At 41.2% G+C, this 21,440-nt stretch overlaps 3 protein-coding genes across 16 annotated transcripts in view; 2 read left to right on the top strand and 1 right to left on the bottom strand.

The window, feature by feature from the left end:
- Positions 1-4,285, top strand: part of LOC5507748 (inositol hexakisphosphate and diphosphoinositol-pentakisphosphate kinase 2) — a 36,051-nt gene extending 31,766 nt beyond the window's left edge. For all 5 annotated transcript variants that reach the window (XM_048724895.1, XM_048724898.1, XM_048724899.1 and 2 more), the window contains 2 exons: positions 1,756-1,875; positions 3,566-4,285. In XM_048724895.1, the coding sequence (XP_048580852.1) occupies positions 1,756-1,875; positions 3,566-3,867 (422 nt within the window). In that variant the 3' untranslated portion in view covers positions 3,868-4,285. The remainder of the gene's footprint in view (positions 1-1,755; positions 1,876-3,565) is intronic.
- A 3,843-nt stretch (positions 4,286-8,128) lies between these two features.
- Positions 8,129-17,015, top strand: LOC5507736 (alpha-1B adrenergic receptor). Of its 10 annotated transcripts, none has more exons than XM_048725158.1 (2): positions 8,129-8,313; positions 15,863-17,015. In XM_048725158.1, the coding sequence occupies exon 2, from the start codon at positions 15,939-15,941 to the stop codon at positions 16,869-16,871; it is 933 nt and encodes a 310-aa protein (XP_048581115.1). In that variant the 5' UTR covers positions 8,129-8,313; positions 15,863-15,938; the 3' UTR covers positions 16,872-17,015. The 10 variants fall into 10 exon arrangements, with proteins under 10 accessions (XP_048581115.1, XP_032232389.2, XP_048581114.1 ...); XM_032376498.2 differs by lacking the exon at positions 8,129-8,313 and adding an exon at positions 8,892-9,097; XM_048725157.1 differs by lacking the exon at positions 8,129-8,313 and adding an exon at positions 9,657-9,892.
- Positions 17,016-17,468: 453 nt separating this feature from the next.
- On the bottom strand, positions 17,469-21,179 carry LOC116614915. The gene is made up of 5 exons (XM_032376499.2): positions 20,914-21,179; positions 20,200-20,256; positions 19,772-19,880; positions 19,347-19,471; positions 17,469-18,940 (listed from the first exon to the last, which is right to left on the bottom strand). The coding sequence occupies exons 1-5, from the start codon at positions 21,079-21,081 to the stop codon at positions 18,473-18,475; spliced, it is 927 nt and encodes a 308-aa protein (XP_032232390.2). The 5' UTR covers positions 21,082-21,179; the 3' UTR covers positions 17,469-18,472.
- Between the last annotated feature and the right edge of the window lie 261 nt (positions 21,180-21,440).

Genomic DNA, 21,440 nt, shown 5'->3' with positions numbered 1-21,440 from the left:
TGATACGTGAAGGGGAATTCGTACGTATCTTTAGGTAAAGGGAAATCGGTACGTAAAGGGAATTGATACGTGAAGGGGAATTCGTACGTATCGTTAGGTAAAGGGGAATCGGTACGTAAAGGGAATTGATACGTGAAGGGGAATTCGTACGTATCGTTAGGTAAAGGGGAATCGGTACGTAAAGGGAATTGATACGTAAAGGGGAATTCGTACGTATCGTTAGGTAAAGGGGAATCGGTACGTAAAGGGAATTGATACGTGAAGGGGAATTCGTACGTATCGTTAGGTAAAGGGGAATCGGTACGTGAAGGGAATTGATACGTGAAGGGGAATTCGTACGTATCGTTAGGTAAAGGGGAATCGGTACGTAAAGGGAATTGATACGTGAAGGGGAATTCGTACGTATCGTTAGGTAAAGGGGAATCGGTACGTGAAGGGAATTGATACGTGAAGGGGAATTCGTACGTACCGTTAGGTAAAGGGGAATCGGTACGTTAAGGGGAATCGGTACGTAAAGGGGAATCGGTACTTGAAGGGGAATTCGTACGTAAAGGGGAATCGGTCGTAAAGGGGAATCGGTACGTTAAGGTAATTCCCTTGAATTGCACTAAGCACCCCCTTCTTCGCATAGTGGCGCGCGCTGTTTGTTTGAATTTTCCGGTATTAAGTGCGCGCGCGCGCCAAAGTTGTACAAGAAAACAAAGCGAAAGGCGTGCGTTTTATACTTAAAATCGATTTGATAGAAAAACGAATTCGGTTACCCCCATTTTTTATTTGCTCAATAAGTTAAATATATACGGAAAAATGATATACTGAAAAAAGAGAAAAAGTTGGGTTGTAGAAGTTTGTTTATTTTCTCTTAAAAAACCGTTAAAATACTTCAAAATGGCGCTTTTTACCGTATATATAGTGACGAAAACAGTGTCTTTTAGTGCGATCTCTTAAATGTGATTTGTTTTGAACGTTAGCTACTACGGGTTATTGTTTGGGAGATTTGGAATTTTGTTAGCTCGACAAACAGCACTCTTTGAAAACTAAAAGTTGGGATTTTTATCCTCGCGCGATCAGTAAAAACGCGTCAACGCCTACGCCTCTCTGTTGTGAAAATGAGGTCGGTACCCCCATTTTTATATTACATTTTTTGAAATCCCTCAAATTCAATATTGTTTATGCCAAGTTTAAAAATTTCTGGGTTGTAGAACTATTTCAAGGGAATTACCTTAAGGGGAATTGGTACGTTAAGGGGAATTGGTACGCTAAGGAGAATCGGTACTTAAAGGGGAATTCGTACGTAAAGGGGAATTGGTACGTTAAGGGGAATCGTTACGTAAAGGGGAATCGGTACGTTAAGGGAAATAGGTACCTAAGGGGAAGAGTACGTAAAGGAGGCAGGCACTTGGGTATCAATATTTACGAAATTTGGGATACAAATCACGGGGATATCCAAACCGGAGAAGTGTATGCTGTTATCTTCGATTTCTAATAATTTCTCGTTGTGGGAAATGGGGAAAACTCGCGCTACATTGGATTTATATTACGACCACTACATTGAAAGTTCTACATTATGATGGTAATGTATTCTTTACTATTTTCCCTTGCTCATGTTTTACAAGGTCTAGCTTATTTTACCGTAACTTAATAACAGGTCTAATTGTTCTCTTCAGGGTCAGTTTACTACCTGTTCCCTTGCTCATGTTTTACAAGGTCTAGCTTATTTTACCGTAACTTAATAACAGGTCTAATTGTTCTCTTCAGGGTCAGTTTACTACTTGCCTGCTTTTAGAGCGGTGACGCGAAAGATATCCCTACAGAATTACGGCGCGTTTCGAGTGAGACCGCTAACGATTAGTAAAGAAGATCCAAAGAGGCCACCAAGTAAGTCCAGGGAATAAATTAATCATATATTAAAATATTAAAGGAAAAATATAGTAATGTGGTTGAGGGGAGAAAAGTTTAGGACACCTTACAGGATGGCGGGATGGTTGCTGAGGCTACGAGGAGCGACAGGAAGGGTTTTGTGGAGGGTGGGGGAAGGATGGAGTCAAAGGAAGGTAGGAACTACGACCCTCTAAACTATTGGGAAAAACGAACAGTTGCATCTCCGTAAATAGCTTCCAGGTAACTCTCTAGCACTACTACCCTTGTCCAATGACTCACATGTCATTTTATAGCCAGCTACCCGAACTTATTGGCTCTAGCTTTATCCAAGTATTCATTCGCGTCATATTATAGCCAGCTACCCGAACTTTTTATCTCTAGTCCTACCCAAGTCTTTATTATCCCGGGACTCACATGTAATTTTATAGCCAGCTACCCGAACTTATTGTCTCTAGCCCTACCCAAGTCTTTATTATCCCGGGACTCACATGTCATTTTACAGCCAAGTACCCGAAATTATTGTCTCTAGCCCTACCCAAGTCTTCATTATCCCGGGACTCACATGTCATTTTACAGCCAAGTACCCGAAATTATTGTCTCTAGCCCTACCCAAGTCTTCATTATCCCGGGACTCACATGTCATTTTACAGCCAAGTACCCGAAATTATTGTCTCTAGCCCTACCCAAGTCTTCATTATCCCGGGACTCACATGTCATTTTACAGCCAAGTACCCGAAATTATTGTCTCTAGCCCTACCCAAGTCTTCATTATCCCGGGACTCACATGTCATTTTACAGCCAAGTACCCGAAATTATTGTCTCTAGCCCTACCCAAGTCTTTATTATCCCGGGACTCACATGTAATTTTATAGCCAGCTACCCGAACTTATTGTCTCTAGCCCTACCCAAGTCTTCATTATCCCGGGACTCACATGTCATTTTACAGCCAAGTACCCGAAATTATTGTCTCTAGCCCTACCCAAGTCTTCATTATCCCGGGACTCACATGTCATTTTACAGCCAAGTACCCGAAATTATTGTCTCTAGCCCTACCCAAGTCTTTATTATCCCGGGACTCACATGTCATTTTATAGCCAGCTACCCGAACTTATTGTCTCTAGCCCTACCCAAGTCTTTATTATCCCGGGACTCACATGTCATTTTACAGCCAAGTACCCGAAATTATTGTCTCTAGCCCTACCCAAGTCTTCATTATCCCGGGACTCACATGTCATTTTACAGCCAAGTACCCGAAATTATTGTCTCTAGCCCTACCCAAGTCTTCATTATCCCGGGACTCACATGTCATTTTACAGCCAAGTACCCGAACTTATTGTCTCTAGCCCTACCCAAGTCTTCATTATCCCGGGACTCACATGTCATTTTACAGCCAAGTACCCGAAATTATTGTCTCTAGCCCTACCCAAGTCTTCATTATCCCGGGACTCACATGCCATTTTACAGCCAAGTACCCGAAATTATTGTCTCTAGCCCTACCCAAGTCTTCATTATCGCCTAATAAAGGCTTACTCTCTAGCCCTACCCAAGTTTTTATTATCGCCTAATAACGGCTTACAACACCCACCAATAGTTAGGTCAAACGACTGTAAGCTAAGTCACTAAAAAAGGTTGGCATTAGTAAAGGTACTTTCAAGTCTTTGGGATACTCATACTATGCAATTTGCAGTCGCCGATTTCTACACGGAGGGTACCATCGCAGCATCCCTTCACCCCTTGCAAACCCTACACAACTCGATCAAACTCAAGAGAATGGACCAGTTCCTAGAGCGCTTGTGCAGTGACGGTAGCGAAGAGAGTGACGTCAGTACGCCTGCTACTTCTCCGAAGCGGAAGCGCCCGTCCAAGAAACTCGAGTTGAAATCGTCCACGAACAGGGTTCTCACACACGAGGACTCGGTGGTCGGGTTGGACTTGGATTTTGGCGATTTAGCATTCGATTCATCCGATAAGAACTCTCCCGACAGCTGACATGTGCTTTAAGGCAGTCTTTAGTTTACTTATTTAAAGTGTAGCAGTAGTTTGCTGCCAGCTGGTCGCTCTATCTTTGTTTTCCTTTTCTTATTCGCGGAGCGCTTCGCGTCAGCCCTGCGCGATCAGTAAAAACGCGCCAACACTACGCCCCTCGATTTGAAAACGAGGTCGGTATCCTCATTTTTTTTTATTACACTTTTTGAAAGCCCTTCACTTCAATATTGTTTATGCCAAGTTTAAAAAAATTCTGAGTTGTAGAACTATTGAAAGGGAATTACCTTAATAGAACTAGACCCTGCGCGCAGGGTTGACTGGGATACCTAAGGTCTGCAACATGTTTGAGCACTGTGTTGTAACATGTATGGCAAAGATTTTACTGCCCACTTTGTATATAATAAAAAATATATAGATTCTTGGTTTTTATTGTAAATGCCATATCACAACACTGATTGGGGCAAGAAAGGTACGAAGCATCATCTATTGAGGTGGGGGTGGACCCCCTCCTCCCAGTCCCTCCCTCTCCGCGGTGCCTAAGAAATGGAATTTAAGCAACGACAACGGCAGCGCGAATGGCGACGGCAGAAAACAAGAGCCAGACATGAAATGTGCTCGAAATGGATTCTGTCTGATACATTTCAGCCGTTTTTCTTCAAACTACAACGTGAAAACTCCAAGTTTCACGGTCTAGCGAGGACGGGAACGTGTGCGCTGAAAACTATACTATCCGTGTTTGCTATGTTAGAAATAAGGTCCTAGACTTTTCTATAATTTTGGGGTACTACAAAAACGAGTGAAATTTATCAAAACTAGCTTTGAATTGTGCGCAAAAAAATGAAAGCTTTTTGGGGTTTTACGTTCTCTCTGCCGTCGTAAGTTGCTTAAATTCCCTACTAACTTCGCTTACCTACAGACGCAACTTACGGTAAAGCGTTAATTCACCGCCCCCTTTCCAGGCCTGTTGAGGGCTTCTGTTAAATCCCCGGCCGGTGGATTACAGGTGTTAATTCTCCCGCGTTACCGCGTTACTTCCCCGGTATGCCCCCGGGCTGTCAATTGACTGGTGCATTACACTACACATGACTACTGACATGTTTACCTCTAAATAGACATAAAAGACAAAGCAGGCTTTTAGCTTTTCTAGTACAAGATTATTGACGCTTATTGATGAAAACTGCTAGATATTCTAATGGAACTTGTCTCGAGTTACACCTATGGTGTTACTGGTGTTTTTTATTGAAATCTACAAAAATGATATGGAGAGAGGTCAAGGTATTTTATAGTAAGAAAACAAAATACATCTTTATGAGAAGCCATTCAAGCGTCCGATGCCAGTAGCCTATTCTTTGGGATTGATTCATCAACAAAGCGATTTGTAGGAGACGATTTCCATCAATTGTTTCAAACTACTTCCACTTCAAAATAGATTAAACAATCAAGGTAAATACCTCGAGTCCATTCATGAGTGTCCAGAACACATTTAATTACGTCTTGAAGTAAACTGTATGAGTCTAAAGCAGTCAGCACATAGAATTCTTATCTCGAGCATCCACGTGTCTTCGGGTTGCAAATGGAAACACGAGTAAATACAGCGAAATCAATCCAAGCTAAAATGATTTTCCAAAATAACTTGGTAGAAATTGAGACTATGGTAGAATATGCAGTTATTAATTCGCGAATCGGGCCTTCAACAGATAACACGGATCAAATAAACAAATAACATGGATCTGAGAGCTTGAATCTCAAAATCAATATGGCGGCCATGACACAGTTTTAACCCATTGACTCCTGGCTATTTTTGAGCTGAATTTACAAAAAACAGAAAAACCTCCCCCCTATTCTGAGTTTTATACAGCTCGTCAAAGTCAAACACAGCTGCACCTAGTCAGCGGTATCCAAGCTTTCCAACAGTGCTTTGCGGTCCCCACTTTTAATCCCTCGTCGTTGTACTGAAGCGAGCACAAGTTGATAGTTGCTTGTATTTTTCATAAAAATACAGCTATGAGCATATTAGGAGAGTGTCTCAGGACATCATGAAGGGCATAATTGAGTGCTTTGCTTATGGATATTTGCAAGCAAAGGTGGATTCATGATTCATGTTTTTTTCTTGTTTTGCTTTGCCTGGATGAGAAAATATTTTTCTAGTGAATCACCACAGCTCTCCTAAATGCTGTCTTTTCTAAAACCAAATTGATTCCAAAATTGTTTACACTAATATTCTGGGTCTGTATGACCTGGAATTGATTTGTTTAGCTTCGGGGTGAAAAGGAAAAAACATCTGACTTTGGGGAGAGGAGTGTTGACTGTCCCTCACCTCGTGAATTTTTCCCTGGATCTCCCAGAATGCTTTGCAATCCGTATAGGCATCTAAGTGGTTTTACAAGCCTTCAAGGATTGGACATTGTTTTTTGAGGCCATGGAAATGAATGAACCTGGAGGATCAGAACAAAAGTATCTATTTGTGTCTTGAGCTGTGTTTGCTGATCTCTCTCCCTTGTGTGGTATTTTGAGCGTTTTATTGAGAGGGGTGGTTCTGCTTTTCTTTCCTTGTTCGATTTGAAATTTGTCAAAGAACCTGTGCTATTATTTGGCTTAAGAGTAGTTGTCAACACCTTGGTTGGATGCATATCTTCAAGACCATTTATCCCTTAGACTGATGCCTGAGTATCTTCATCTTGTTGTGTTTATTTTGCATTAAGAAAGCTAAGAAAGCTGTTACAATGGTTGTTTCTATCACATTGGTAAAATACTGGCCAGTAATTAAATTAGACAGAGGATAAAAGAGGGATTTTTTCTTTAAAAAAACTCTGAACTTCAGGTTTATGCAGTGTCTGGTAGCACGCTCCCTCTATAACGTATAACCCAGGGCCTCGCCTTTAGCCATATTGAAATATTACCCAGAAGACCCTTGGGACAAGGAACGCAAAGCATAATGGGAATATTGAAGAGATTCCTTTCTCACGATTACTGGGAAAACCGTTATCCGTCCCAAGATGCATAGAGGGTAGAGCCTTGTAAATGCGGGGGTAATTACACGAAAAACAAACACGGGATGGTTCTCAAACTTTTATTGTCTTTTATTGTATTATTTTATTCTTACAATTTTAATGTGTGTTGTAATGAAAATGTAATTCAACAAATTAATCCTGGAACCCAAATCGCTGGCTCATAAATCTAACGTTAAGAAATTAGAGAAAATTCCATCGAATTGTATTCCAATTAAAACCAATTCAATTTATACAAACTACTGTGGACAATAGTTGCCTGAGCTACATGTGCCTCTTGCGGGCCTATTTTCTTATCGACTAGAGACTCCGTCTCGTAGGAACTTGTCTATAACTACTAATCATTCATTTCAGTACACGCGAGTCAGGTGCGACCATACACGTGAGTGTTTACACGTTCTTAGGCCGAACACTCTTGAGTTATAAGGCTTCCTCCTAGATAGTAAGGCAAATTACATAACAGCCCTATAAGCTAACACGTGCGTTGGGCATCGTTTCCTTTGGTAGAAGCCGCCCGCCTATTTCCGTGCTCAACTGTTTACGCTTAATGACTAAATTAAATTGAAACTGTTTTCTTTGGATATATGCTTTTCACCTATTTTTCATTCTTTATTCAAGCTGTTGTTTGAAAGGGTCTTAGAGAGTTCATAAAAATAGTAGGTGTTTATGAAGCTGAACTAAAGCAAATTCCTCATATATCAACACCGCAGTAAACCATTAGCAAACAAAGCAACCGAATTTTTGCGTAAAAGAAAATTGTGACTGCTCTTATTTGTATTCGTTCACACCTGTCTTCGTCCATCTAAGGCGGGTGTACCGAAAACTTCTAAACTGAATGAGCCATAAGCAAAGAAATTCATGGGTTTATTTTAATTGATACTCTTGAATGTTTTTTCCCTTAAACAAAGAAAACATAGATGAAAATAGATAGATGAGAATTATGCTCACGTTTCGTATTTACGCAATGGGTTTAGCCTTGACCACTCAATGCATATAAAATCTGTTTGTTATGCCTATTTAATATTACAGGCAATTGCAATAATTTCGACAAGATATTGTTCATACACTCTGGGTCATGCGTATCAGTTTTATTTTTATTACACACGAAAAATGTATAACATTTGAAAGAACACGTGAAGAACAGTTTTGCTTTAAGGGCTATCTATTATGTTTATCATTTCGTTCCTTCTCGTTCAATTTGATTTGTCTGCACCAATTTGCCAGTACTTGGCAGATGTTTCTTTGCCAATGTCTACACTCAATCGCTGTAATTGCATTGGACATTATGGAAATCCAAGTCTTTCTATCACTTTATTCGCAAAAAACGTTATAAGCGTTTTGACGATCGAACGATCGTCAAGCAAGTGTTATTACTGGGTCATTGATTATACCAAAATGACCGAACAAGGAGATGACTTTGTAGTTTCCTCGGACCCGTAAGGTATGTCATAGTCGCATGACGAAAGCCAAACAATTTCGATTTTTGATGAATGAGTTTTAAATGATCGGTCAACTCTGGTGTACGTGGTTTATTCAGTAGGCAAATAGTATTTTCCGTTTTTTTTCTTTAATTTTTTTCTTTGAATCCTCTAAATCCAATATACCTCAAATGCCGAATAGGGTTACCAAATTTCTCTACATTGTTCTTTTTTTTTTGGGGGGGGGGGGATTTTATCAAATAAAACACATTACTAATCCAACCCAAAAGATAAAAAGAGCACCAAAGCACAACGTTTCTATGACAACAAGTAATGGGCATATGTTGCTCAGGGGCGAAAAGTGCTACAATAAGCAAATTACAATCTTGTTTGTATTCAACTTTAAAAAAAATTCTTAATTAGTTAATGAAGATAAACCTTTTATTTATTTATTCATGTTGTATTTCCACAAGCAAAAAAGATTATTGAAAATATAGTCTACAGCCAGTTATTGTCATTAACTTTTTTAATGACAGCAAAAAGAACAAAGAACTGGTAAGTTCTAATTTTGAATGTGACGCTTTATAAGAAGTTATTAACCTTTATAGCCATTTCTTTGATTTTGACTCTTATACTTTGAACCAAAAGAAAAAGGAAAGAAAGGGAATGAAAATGTCAGAACTGTTAGGAATAAGCCATGTGCAGTATTATTAGTTGGAAACCAAGAATCCTCGTTCGTTGTGTTTCCTTGTCAATCCACGTCAGTTTCTTGCCGCACGTAAGGACTGAAGATCGGAAATTTGGAAGGTCAGTACAAGACTTTCAAAATCTGGCACAATATGGAAAAATACTATCACTAGATGTCTTGAAAAATTTATCTCGTCACGAGAGCGAAAAATATTTAGTATTTTAGCATTATTCTATACTATTTTGATGAACGGAGAATAATAGCAATGAACAATCATCCCTAAAAGTGCATCTTCAAGCCGTTACTAACAAATAAAAAACATAAAAATAAAAAAAGAATTACATATTCAAAGATTTAGAGTCACTGCTACTTGAAAGCTGCGGAAATGCAACTGTTTATTTATTCTTTTAGAACAAAAATATTTTTCCTGCTGTGATCATTATAAATTTTCATTAATCTTATGTTTTATATTTTTGTTTTCAAACCGAATAGAGTATTTTTAGGACCGATATTCAAACTTTGTTTGTTAACAAAAAAAAAAAAATAGTGCCCAACGTTCGTTTCATCGTATTTTATTTTAACAAAATGTGTAAGCGTCTCGTTGAAAAATGTGTTTATGTCCCAATTTATGTTTTCTCATGTATATTATCCGAAGAATCTTTCCTTCCGATTTCCTTGAAAATTATGGTTGAATTGTTTACATTCAAATCGAAATTACAGCTCTCGCTAAATTAGACATTATTCCGATTTTGTGAGGTCACCAATTGAACAAAGAAAAATAGCTAGGTGCGAAAAACAAAGATAAGGGAATACAGGGAACCAAGAATATAAAATAGAGTTTAATGTCCTTGAAGTAGAGTTCAAGATTTCGCTACGATTATCTACGACCTCCTCGAGAAGTTTGAACTTTGAAGGTAAATCATCTTAATCCAATGAAGTACTGAAGCAATCAGTACTTATCAAAGCAGCAATTTTCGCTACCAAACACAAAATGCATGAGCAATCTCCTAGTTTAGTCATTGTTAGAGTTATAGGAACATCCGCATTCAAATGCATCTCAACAGGCGTCTACTTCAGGCCATCTACTTTTCTTTTGTGGTTTATTATCAGACGTTGTTAAACTTCGAGCAAAGTAAAAGGGAACTATCAGATTGGTGATCGTATATAGTGAATTACTCCAGTTTCTTTAATACACTTGAAAGCAGATATTAACGTTATATATGTTGTGTGTATATCTCCATAAACTCGATTTTGTTACTGGGCACCTCTGCAGGGATTATCGCGCATGTGAAACGTAAACACATCATAACATTTATTGAACAACGATGGTTCATATCGCAATATTCAAGATAATTATAAGCCCTAAAATCATACTTGATATGTGCCTCGTGTGGTAATTTGGTATTGTTGAAAAAAGAAAGCTGTATTTATTTATTAGGAATGTATTTGTTTTTAACTCCGATAAGGTGAGACCTAACACATTTTAGCGGAGCCCCTGAGGAGCCCCAATAGTCATAGAAGAGTGGTATAGCCATACGATAAAGTTCCCGTGGTCACGATTGGATTCCTGTGGATTTTCCCGTGTCTGTGCCCCTCGCGTCTCTGATTGGCCGAAAATTGAATGGCGCGAAAGTGAGAACGCGCGCGTAGAGAAAAATATTTTTAATTTTTTTTTCTTTCGTCGTAAACATGCTATAAGCCAAAGCTTATAATAACTTAATTACTATAACAGACTGTAAAAATACGCGGATGTGAGTCTTCTATGGTGAGCTCCAAGCCCTAAGGAAGGTAAACTTAAAAGGCAAAAGCATTCTGGAAACCCTGGCATTTGGTACAGAACTACGAATCGGAAGTGCTTGCTGTTTTCGACGCTAAATGGGAAACCGAAAATCGATGACTCAACTTTAGGGGGACTTTACGATGAGGTAGTATAGGTTAATGAATATAGACTCTCTTGAATCTGGCATGGAAAAAGTGTGATTAAGGTACATACAAATGAATGCTTTCTTTCGTTCTGTTCGCGGTAGACTGGTTAAATGTTATTGATAACAGAATTTTTCCCGGTTGAAATCTTTTCCTTTTACTTTTGACAAAGATTCAGGCACCTTAATTCCTTTTATTATCTTATTTCACATCCCAATCAGATTTATCGAGTTTACGCTGTATATCGAAATTTACGACAAAACATTCTTTCAACAAACTGCCCGATTCATTCTTATAAACTTTTCCCCGTTGAAATCTCTTTGCCGTTTATACACCTATAACCTTTAGTCTAATCTTGGTGGATTCATTCCCATGAGAAAAAAATTAAAAGTAGCTTACAAATTATATTTAAGTTTATAACTTTTTTGAAAGCAAAATATAATTCCGCAAACATGCTCGGTGATCAGCCAGCAATGGCTTTTCCCAAGCATCCGCTCCAGCGCCAGTTTTAGACAGACAGACAGACAGACAGACAGACAGACAGACAGACAGACAGACAGACAGACAGACAGACAGACAGACAGATAGATAGATAGATGGTTTATTTCAAAAAGATTGCATGGCAGCTAAAAAAAACGCTGAATTGCGCAATTTACATCGAGTAAAAAAGAAAATAAAAGAATCAAAATATAACTATATATATGCATATTACAGGCAATAGACTAAAATGCGACTATGATAAAAGGAAAGCTATATACTATAAAATGAGCGAATATGATATGTTCAGTTGGGATTATACGTTAAATTTAGTGGTGCAACTGGATGCCATGGCCGGGATGAAAGATCGCCTAAAACGTTCGGTTCGGAAGCGGAATTGAGAATGTTCTGGATTGTCTAAGACTATAACTACACTGGCTTTTAGGTGGTAAGATGTTCACTAGCTTATGGTTAGGGCAGGTGGAAATAGACGAGAACAGATTAAGACAGAATACACCCCGTCTGTCCTTCAAAGACTGTAAGCCATAGCTGGCAAGGCAGTCCTGGTAGTTAGCTTGTGGTGACACAATGGACATTACTCGTTTCTGCACTCTCTCGATCTCGTCACTGAGATATGCCGGGAGGGCATTGTGGAAAACAGGCGCGCAGTATTCTAAAACTGTCCTAATTGTGGAAAGATAAAAGGCAATAATGTCCATAACAGGGAGTTGGGCTCTTTTTAACATTACAATGAAGCATAGTCGCTTATTGGCCTTTTTAATACATTCGGAGACGTGGGCGTTACATTTGAGGTCTTCTGTTATGGTAACTCCAAGGATCTTCGCGTTCGTGACAACGGGGAGCTCATGATTATCAATCATGAGGGGAGGAAAGTTGTGGGTGATCTTCTTTAAGTCGAACCTCAGCTCCTTGCACTTTTCAGCGTTAAGTTGCATTCTCTGAGATTGCGACCAGGCCTCAACAGCGGATACTGCTGATTGCACGTTTCCAGGGGAGCCTCGGGGAACAGTTTCAGCAATTGTGGTGTCATCCACATATTTCCAAGTGTGGGTGTCGGCTAGCCTTAGCCTAAGATCGTTTATCATAAGAAGGAACAGCCATGGGCCCAGCTTGGTACCTTGAAGCACTCCAGCGGGGACTGGACCCCACTCCGACATGCAGTCTGAAGATAATTTTACGCGCTGTTTGCGGTGCGTCAGAAAGTCTGCGACCCAGCACGCCACACCGCGAGGAATGTCGAGACCAAAGATCTTGCGGACCAAAAGATTATGGTCAATCAAGTCAAAGGCCTTTTTGTAATCAAACAGAACGACCCTGACTGCCGATCCTGTGCCGTCGGTCGCCTGTGGCCTTTCTGGAATCAAACAGAACGACCCTGACTGCCGATCCTGTGCCGTCGGTCGCCTGTGACCAGTGGTGGAGCATAGACGTCAGCGCGAAGAGAGTGGATGATTTTGGGATGCCTCCGTACCGGTCGTGGTCCACGATTTTCAACACAGCAGGTCCTACGTAGGAGGAAACGACGAACTCCTCAGCAAGCTTTGAAATAGCAGGAGTCAGTGAGATAGGACGTAGGTGTTTGTTGACGTCGACTACCGGCTTCAGCTTGGGAACTGGAACGACATCGGCAAGCCTCAACGATGGGGGGAGTATTTGTTCTCTTAAACTACAGTTAAGTATCGCGGTGATTGGTTGGACCAGAATTTCAGCGTAATTCCGCAGTATCCAGTTGGGTATACTGTCTGGGCCAGCAGCCTTACGAGGCTTCAGTTTGGCCAGAGCGGACAGGACAGTGGATTCAGACACAGTGAGCACGGTGGAGTCTTCAGCGTAGGCAGGGGGCGCTTGCAGTGGTAGGAACTGTTCCATAGGCCTGAGGCAGGGGTCATACCAGCAACGCGTTTGACAGCACTCCACCACTGACTGGGTTTCGCGTGTCTCAGCTGCGCGACCTTGGATGTAAAGTATCTGCTGTGGAGGGTTTTCCGCTGTCGGTTGACTGTGTTCCTGTAGTGTAGGAGGCGCTCTGTGTCACCCGCGAGAAATGCTTTTTGGCGGAGCTTGATGAGATTTTTGAAGTCTGCAGTGACCCAAGGGGCATCATCAGCATGGATCTTGGTTTGCTTGACAGGCATTATGAGGTAATATTGATATATTGAGGTAATATTGAGGTAATATTGATGGAATCCACCAAAAACTTAGATTTATTCTCACCGGAGGCGCCGAAGTCAATTAGTGACCAGTCTACAGAGGAGAGGTAGCGGCCGAGCTCAGATTTCCTGCTCGCACGGGTGTCACGCCTCGTAATGACTTTCCTGCTGCACTTGGACCCTGGTACACGGGCTTTAGCATGGATGACTACTACATTATGGTCCGAGAGACCAAACGGCGCCATGATGCTCACTGCGTTTTTGTCATATAGCTGAGCTAGGTTGGTAATAGCCAGATCTAGGATCCGGTTCCCACGGGTCGGTTTGTCCACAAGCTGCTTCAGTTTAAATTGGGAGGTCAGACGGGAGATGTCGAGGCGGTTGAAGTCGCCACACAGCATCAGACCGCAGCCAGGATAGAGACCTTCAATTGCGGTGAGAGACGAGGACAAATACTCTAGCATGAATTTCTCGTCCAGGAACTGTGGGTGGTATATTGAGCCTGCGACAACACAGGGTACGCCGCGAGGTAGTCTCGGAGGGCGCAGCCCGACCCAAAGAGCGTCGATTTCGTCGTTAGAGAATGCGCTCAGAGTTTTGAAGCGGATGTTTTGCTTAACGTAGAGGCCGACACCACCGTGAAGCATGTCATTACGCCGGTTGCGGGCGAGGAAATGGTAGCCAGGGATTTGAAGGTCGTTCTCGCAAAAATTCTCACCCAGCCAGGTTTCGGTAAAGAAACCTAAGTCTGGATTTACGTCCAAGATGACGCTTAGTACTTCGTCGATCTTCGGGGCGAGGGGCATGTTGTTAGCAAGGAGAATACTCGGACCGAACACTTTCTTTCCTTTTTCGGGGACTCTTCTGATTACGGTGAGGTTCGCTTGATTGCGGCGACTTATTTGAGCTTGTTTGGGTCTTGTGCGGTAATTGTGCTGGGCCACTGAGGCGATCCCAGATCTTTGTAAATCGAAGGTGTCACTATGAATATTTAATATCTCTTGGTTGGCCGTATGCAAATTTGAACCTCCATCTTCCCGGGGTGTAAGTAATTCTTCATGATCAAAAGAGGGGATGGGATCAGGAGGCAAGACATCTGTCGTGGTTGGAGCTAGGCAACGAAGTCGTGCGCCTATCCACGGCAGCCTCGACGGGTAGGTTTTCTTCTAGTGATTCCAAGACCAGTCAACCGACGCCATAGGCTTGTAGGCAAGTTTGGGATGCTTGCAGAGCGAAATCCTCTCAGCACGGCACTTGGATAGCACAGGGCCATCTCAAGGTATTTAGGGAATGGACTACCGTTGAGTTGAGGGTGAGGATGGAGGAAACTTCGATAATTTTGCGATTTCTTGTCAAAGTTGGTAAGTGCTGCCTAGAGGCGCTCAACCACAACCACCCAGCAGAACCATTCGAGACGGTTTTTTCCCAGCAACCAAGAGGTCTAACATCTTCACAACCAGCAAAAAACGGGCTGCGGATGTTTTGCGGAACAGGTCCGTTTTGTACCCTTGCGCTTTTAATTTTTGTTCTTTGCAGTATACGTCAATTATACCAACACAGTTTTTAAATTAAACAATTTCTAAATAAATTAAACTATTAAAATAGGTTTGAAATCACGAAGGTGCTCAAACCTAACGTTTTGGTATTTTGTAAATCCAAGCGATTCCGTAAACCTGGGTTGGGTGATGCGAAAATATTATTCGGATAGACGTAAGTATAAAGATTGTATCTTCTTATAATTCTTCATTTATTGTATGTACTATGGAAACTACAAACATTTGTCCAATGGCCTAAATAGTGTTTCGAATTTTGAGAATTTATATATAGCATATTAAAGCGTATTATTAAGTGTGGGGCTCCGCTTTGGGAAGTGCCTAAATATATCTAGTAAGTTTAACTTATGAATCGTTTTTTAAAATATTTGTCATTTTATATATATGTATATATCGATTCTTACCGGTTGGATTCAGATTTTCAAACGTACAAAGATTTCATGTTTATGATACGGCGAATATCGTATACAGAGAGCCCTTAAGGACATAAAGATTAGTGTTTAGCCAGAGGTTTGCACATGTTTTCCCGGTGTTTTCATTACGGGATTATATGAGTTTGAGATTGGGTTCATCTCCTTGGTGGTCTATTAGTTTGTTATCATACTTGTTGTTGTTCCCTCATCACATTGCTCGTTCAATTTCCTGAGCTTCCCATAGCTTGAACAATTATTTTTTTATAAAATGGCCCGCTGATGCAATGTTTTCTTTCACACATTCTCTACTCAATAGCTTTATAATGGTGCACTTCTTTATCTTTCAGATCACATATGTAAACCTTCGTTACAATCAACTGATCTTTGTACTGGCTCCAGCTTTTTTGTTTGGGTGACCAAAAAATGAACCACTCTATGGAGAGCACGTGTCTCCGCTGGCACATGACCTACAACCACGTGAAAAGCCCCGCCCACACGTTATGCGTACTCGTCACAAGTATCTTAAACGGTGTACTTGCGCTACCCGCTGTCTTCTTAAACAGCATCGTCATAGCAGCCATCTTAAAGACGCGCCATCTGAGAACGCCGTCAAATTTCCTCCTTTTTAACATGGCTATCACTGATTGTGTCATCGGATTGCTGCTACAACCGCTGTACATAGTAGCGCGGGTGCTAGAGCAGAAAGACCTCAAAAACGTCTACTGCCATATTGGAATTCTTGCCAATTACTTGACGAACACTTTACCTCTGGCTCTTATGCTGACGCTGACCGCGATGTCCATTGATAGGTTTCTCGCGATTAAACTTATGCTGCGATATCGCTCCTCCGTGACGTCATCCCGAGTGCTATCGCTACTTATTGCCCTTTGGTCGGTTGTCTTGCTATGGGGGCTCAGTCCTATTGGGGTTTACCGTGAGACATTTATTGCTTTTCTCGCAGTGGTGTTCTCGCTTTGCCTCTTTGTCACGTTCACGGCGTATTGGCGCGCGTTTCGAGGGTTACGCGTTCATCAAGCGCGTGTGACTCCCATAAATCCAGACACAAACGAAGCTGCAGTCTGCATCAACGTTAGGAAGTACCACCGCTCATTTACCACCATGTTCTGTGTATTCCTTCTTCAGCTGATTTTCTACATACCGGACATCTGCTGCAAGATCCTCCAGCTTACATACGGGGCATCAGCTGCGTTGTCCGTTGCCATAGTAGTAGCTGACACTTTCGTGTTTTTGAATGCGACGGCGAATCCATTGTTTTACTTTTGGAGGCTGAGAGACGTGCGTCGCGCAAGTGTTCGGGTCTTAAAAACATGTGCTGTGTTCAAAAAGCCAACCTAGTGACTGAGCTGTATAAAGTGCAAAGTCGCTGTGAAAAGCTGCACTGTAATCATCCAAAGGGGTGAATAAACAGAGCTACCTTATTTCATTCCTTTCGAAACGGCGTAATGTTGTTACAATAAAGTTGCCTAGGGGAAAAAAAAACTTTAAAAAGTTTCTATAGGAATAACTTATGAATTGTATATATATAAAGCCATGTGTGAATATCTAAACGTTTATAAGGGGGAAAAATCACTCACAAATACTATCATCCCCATTTCCCCCCCCCCCCCCCCCCCCTTCTATTTATTTGGTGCTACAACTAAAACAGGTAGCGCAGTCATAGGTATCATATGGAAAAAGCATAGTATTTGAAGATTCCTTAATAAGAACTTTTTGGCTGCCAAGGGGAGGGGGTGAGCGCACCCCCCTGTGTACGTGCCTGTGAAATAAGCACCCCCCACCTCTTAGAATATGAAATGAGAGCCCTCGTTTAGATAAATGTATCCACCCCTAAAATAAGTATTATGCCATATCTTTAATGGGAAATGGACGCTCCAAGTGGAAGATTGTCTAACATCGTTTTCACCTCTATAACAAGCAATACAAAGTCTAGAATATTCATTAAATTCGTTTATTAAGCATAGCTGAAAATAATATCTAATTTACAAACACACACTGATCTTGATGTGGCAGTTTGAAACAACAGTAATAGTGTAAGAAATACTTTACATAGAATGCATTCGTAAAAGCGGACTATAATGGTTACATAAAATCAATCTTTGTCCCATTTGTCCGACAATGAAATTTTTGACCAGCAGAGAATTAGAAATATTATAATCAAATATTTTAACAAATGCAGGTTTTGAACCTTTTGTTGTTGTGTACTTTGAACTTCCAGAAATACACTATATAGTGAGAAGCATTGAACAAAGATCCAAACTATTTTTCCCTATTTTCTAAAACCCCATGTCAAGCATAATACATTAAAATATATTAAAAACAGAACATAAATACCCCAGTTTTGACCCGACTTTCGCGTGAATCGATGCGGTATGGACCGAGGTTTGACCCGACTTTCGCGTGAATCGATGCGGTATGGACCGAGCTTTGACCCGACTTTCGCAAGAATTGATGCGGTATGGACCGAGCGTTGACCCGACTTTCGCATTAATTGATGCGGTATGGACCGAGGTTATTTGATGGTCTCCTTAACGGGCCGCTGAACTTCCCATGAGTTGTGTTGTGGGGGTAAGGGAGGGAAGGGATATCAGCCCATTCACCCCTTCCCCCTCCACGGCCTCTGTGTTTTGCAGCCGCTGACACTTCAAAAAGGGTAGAGCAAGCAAACCTTTTTTACTAAAAGGCACGGCGAAAATTAAGCATACCATCTGACGTGAAATAATATCGAGCAGGAAAGTCACCTCTCCTTAGGAGATCAAATGGTCACTCCTTTTTATTGCTTTTTTTTTGAAAAAAAAAAAAAGAACAACAAAATAACACCGTGTTCACTTTACCAAATCAATAACTATTAGTTATGTGACGCTAACTAAAGAAATATATTATAATAGGTGCTATATGAATATCACCTCGTCATTTCTGGTCATTTTTAGTCATCCAAGTTATAAACGTGTAAGCACGGTACACTCCGCATCACACACCAGGTTCGGTACTCCGATGTCTTCCGGAACTTTATCCGATTGAGCACCGATCAGCGATGAATCTTCGGACCTACTATATCCTTCGTCGACTGTGGAATGACTAGAGTCCGAATCCGATCCATTACTCACAGCCAGCCTTTCGTACGGTTGAATAGATGACAAGACCGTCTCCTTCTCAGTCGGCATCTCCACGGTTTGTATCGGCGAATTAACGATGGCCTCTTGAACAGTCGATGAAACATCGGTTATTTCCGGTAAAGGGTCGGCAGCCGATTTTACCGTTTCTTCAATTGCTGGATTGTGAATTCCTTGTAAGTGGTTGACTTCGTTATGGTGGTTGATCATCACAATAGGGGTGGAGCCAGGTACGTGGTTATTTTGTACGCATGCGCCGTCGACACGGTATTGTCCAATCACACGCGGCGTTTTCTAAAAGGAAGAATCATCGTTTCCTTAGTGGGGAATATACTCATATCAACGATATAAAATTTGTTAATTGTATTTGACTTTTTTTTTCGCCCGTTAGTATATTTTGCCTTATAAGAACAATGCACCAAATACTGGCATATCATTTCATTTTTGCCCGCTAAACGGTCTCCTAGTCATGAACTTGTAATCTCTTAATCTCGTCTCGTACCTTGCCTTTCGAGGCAGTCATTTTGAATATACCCCAAGAACGCATATTTAATTATTTCACAACAAGCATTGTCGCCCTCTTGTCCCAGTCTCACATAGACCACATTTAGACGACATAGAAGAAATTTGAACTGAAGCGCGTGCTTTGTGCGATGAAAAATTGAAAATCGGTACGCGAAAACTCCTCGCATAGTTTTACCTTCGAGGGTCCCCATTTCGCCTGACACGCTTTGACTGCGCCCCATAATGCAACAGACACCACCAAAGAAGAGAAAAGAACTAGAGTTCCGAGCAGCATAGCAGTGTTAGAATTCTTACAGCTTGCTGCAACGGTAAAACATTATATATATATTTTTTAAGTTAAAGGAGCTTTAAGATCTTAGGCCATATTTACGTGTTACAGTCGACTGTTTGAGGCTGGCAGCCGGATTTTTTTTTGTCTAGCGAAAGCCACAAATAGTGAGCATAGAGAATGTCTCCTGGCATCGAGAGATGGTTGCAAATTATAGCCACAAGAAAGGGCATCGGTTTAATTTTTATATCTCAAAGAATTATTAGGGGTGAAGGGGGTACAAGGAGTTTGAGGGGTATTGGAGTAAGGTGGAATCGTAATGGCATACTTACAGTCCTCGCCACAGTCTGACCGTATAGCGTTAACTTTGATGCCCACGACAATACAAACAAACGTTCCAAGACCGCAGGACGCCACGCTACCGATCATGTACAGTGAGATCTGCAGAAAAGACGGTTGACTTAGGAGACAGACTTTCGGACACGAAGAAGAGTGCCTTTTGGTAATTTAAGCTAGCAATGGTTTGTGATGTGGGTATTCATGACTTTTGCACAACAACAAAAAGTGAAATGAAATATAATAAAATGCTACCCTGGGTACCAAAGCCTACAGACTTCTCTCGTCCAGGGTCGCGGCATTTTGGCTGAGCGTCACTGGACGAGAGAAGTCTGGAGGCTCTGGTACCCAGTTTATTTAAAGTAAAAAAAGAACAACAGGAGAATATAGAGCTGGTATTAAGAAAAAAAATAACACCCATTACCAGGCAATTCTGTTTCGTGGTTCCACTCAAAATGCCAAGTAATCCAACGAAGATTATCTGAAACAAAACGATAAAAAGGTTATACGTTACAATTCATAGCCGAAAACTGGAAGGGGAGGGCTTCCATCTCCCCCTACCCCCTCAGGGTATGTTATAAACACTTCCTAAGGTTGCCTTTCACGGTCCTGTGGTGTAACTCTGTCGACCACTAAATAGCATAACTGTACTTTGGTAGCACACTCTTCCCTATCCCTCTTACACGACAAGTTCTCAGAAATTCAAATCCTCAATTGATAAAATTCGCTAGAATGCGATACGTATTCTTTGATCGGTTGTGTGCTTTAATGCCACGCATATCAAACATAGAGTCTTATCCGCCACGGGCATCCGGTTTAAAGTAACCAAATACGCTTGGAAAGAAAATAGGGAAAAAAGCGACATGCAATGCGTTGATCGTTTCTCTAAACAAATCTTTGGCCCTATAATTACATCTAATGTATTTTTCAATTATCTTTGAAAACACGGCTTTATTGCATCAACATATTGCATCAGCTTTTTCAAAAATCTCGACTAAATCTATGTACTAAATGCTCTTAGTATATTTACCCCCTACACGAAAATCTGTATAACTTATCTTCATATGCATGCGGTTTTTGTTGCGTGGTCACAATTAGAAGAAGGTGGCTTAATAAAAATACAATCACGAATACTCACCGGAATAGATACCCAATACGCGGCAGTTCGTGTGAGCATGTTGCTTTCGACGCCATAGCTCTCCCCAAATAGTAGAAACACAAGAGCGAATGTTCCCCCGCCAAATAGGACCTGGAGTATTCCTGTTCCAAGAAGCTGGTTCGCCTTAGCGGTAGAGATCGGCTCCATGTCTTATCAAAAGAGTAGCCGGCCTAAGTAGTGCGGTGAAATTTTTCACTTTACTCAAGGTCGAATCTTTTATTGACATTCGGTTTAATATTTCACTCAACATCTCGGTTTGCTAGATGACGGGTTTCCTGTGCACCATGGAGCGCTTGACATACTAGCAACTGCAACTCTATCCCGCGAACAACAACAACAAAAATAAATAAATAACTGAATCACAATGGATCTTGCGTCCAAGTTCAGGCCTATATCTCTGACAAAGTGATTGTTTATAGTGGGAGCAAAGGAATTTTTTAACAAAAAATAGACGTCATATCAGAAATTTCGCAACGTGAAGGGATGAGGAGAGCAAAAGGGCAATA

This window comes from Nematostella vectensis, chromosome 3, assembly GCF_932526225.1.
Source record: "Nematostella vectensis chromosome 3, jaNemVect1.1, whole genome shotgun sequence".
In the NCBI taxonomy this organism is placed as follows: Eukaryota; Metazoa; Cnidaria; class Anthozoa; order Actiniaria; family Edwardsiidae; genus Nematostella; species Nematostella vectensis.
Note: the sequence above shows the minus strand (reverse complement) of the source record. Positions and strands in the feature narration are given on the sequence as shown.

Coding starts and splice junctions, on each gene's coding strand:
- LOC5507736 (XM_048725158.1), top strand. CDS start 15,939: ATGAACCACTCTATGGAGAGCACGTGTCTCCGCTGGCACATGACCTAC.
- LOC116614915 (XM_032376499.2), bottom strand. CDS start 21,081: ATGGAGCCGATCTCTACCGCTAAGGCGAACCAGCTTCTTGGAACAGGA. Junction 20,257..20,913: donor CGTATTGGGTATCTATTCCG/GTGAGTATTCGT, acceptor GTTTTGTTTCAG/ATAATCTTCGTTGGATTACT. Junction 19,881..20,199: donor CCACGAAACAGAATTGCCTG/GTAATGGGTGTT, acceptor TCTTTTCTGCAG/ATCTCACTGTACATGATCGG.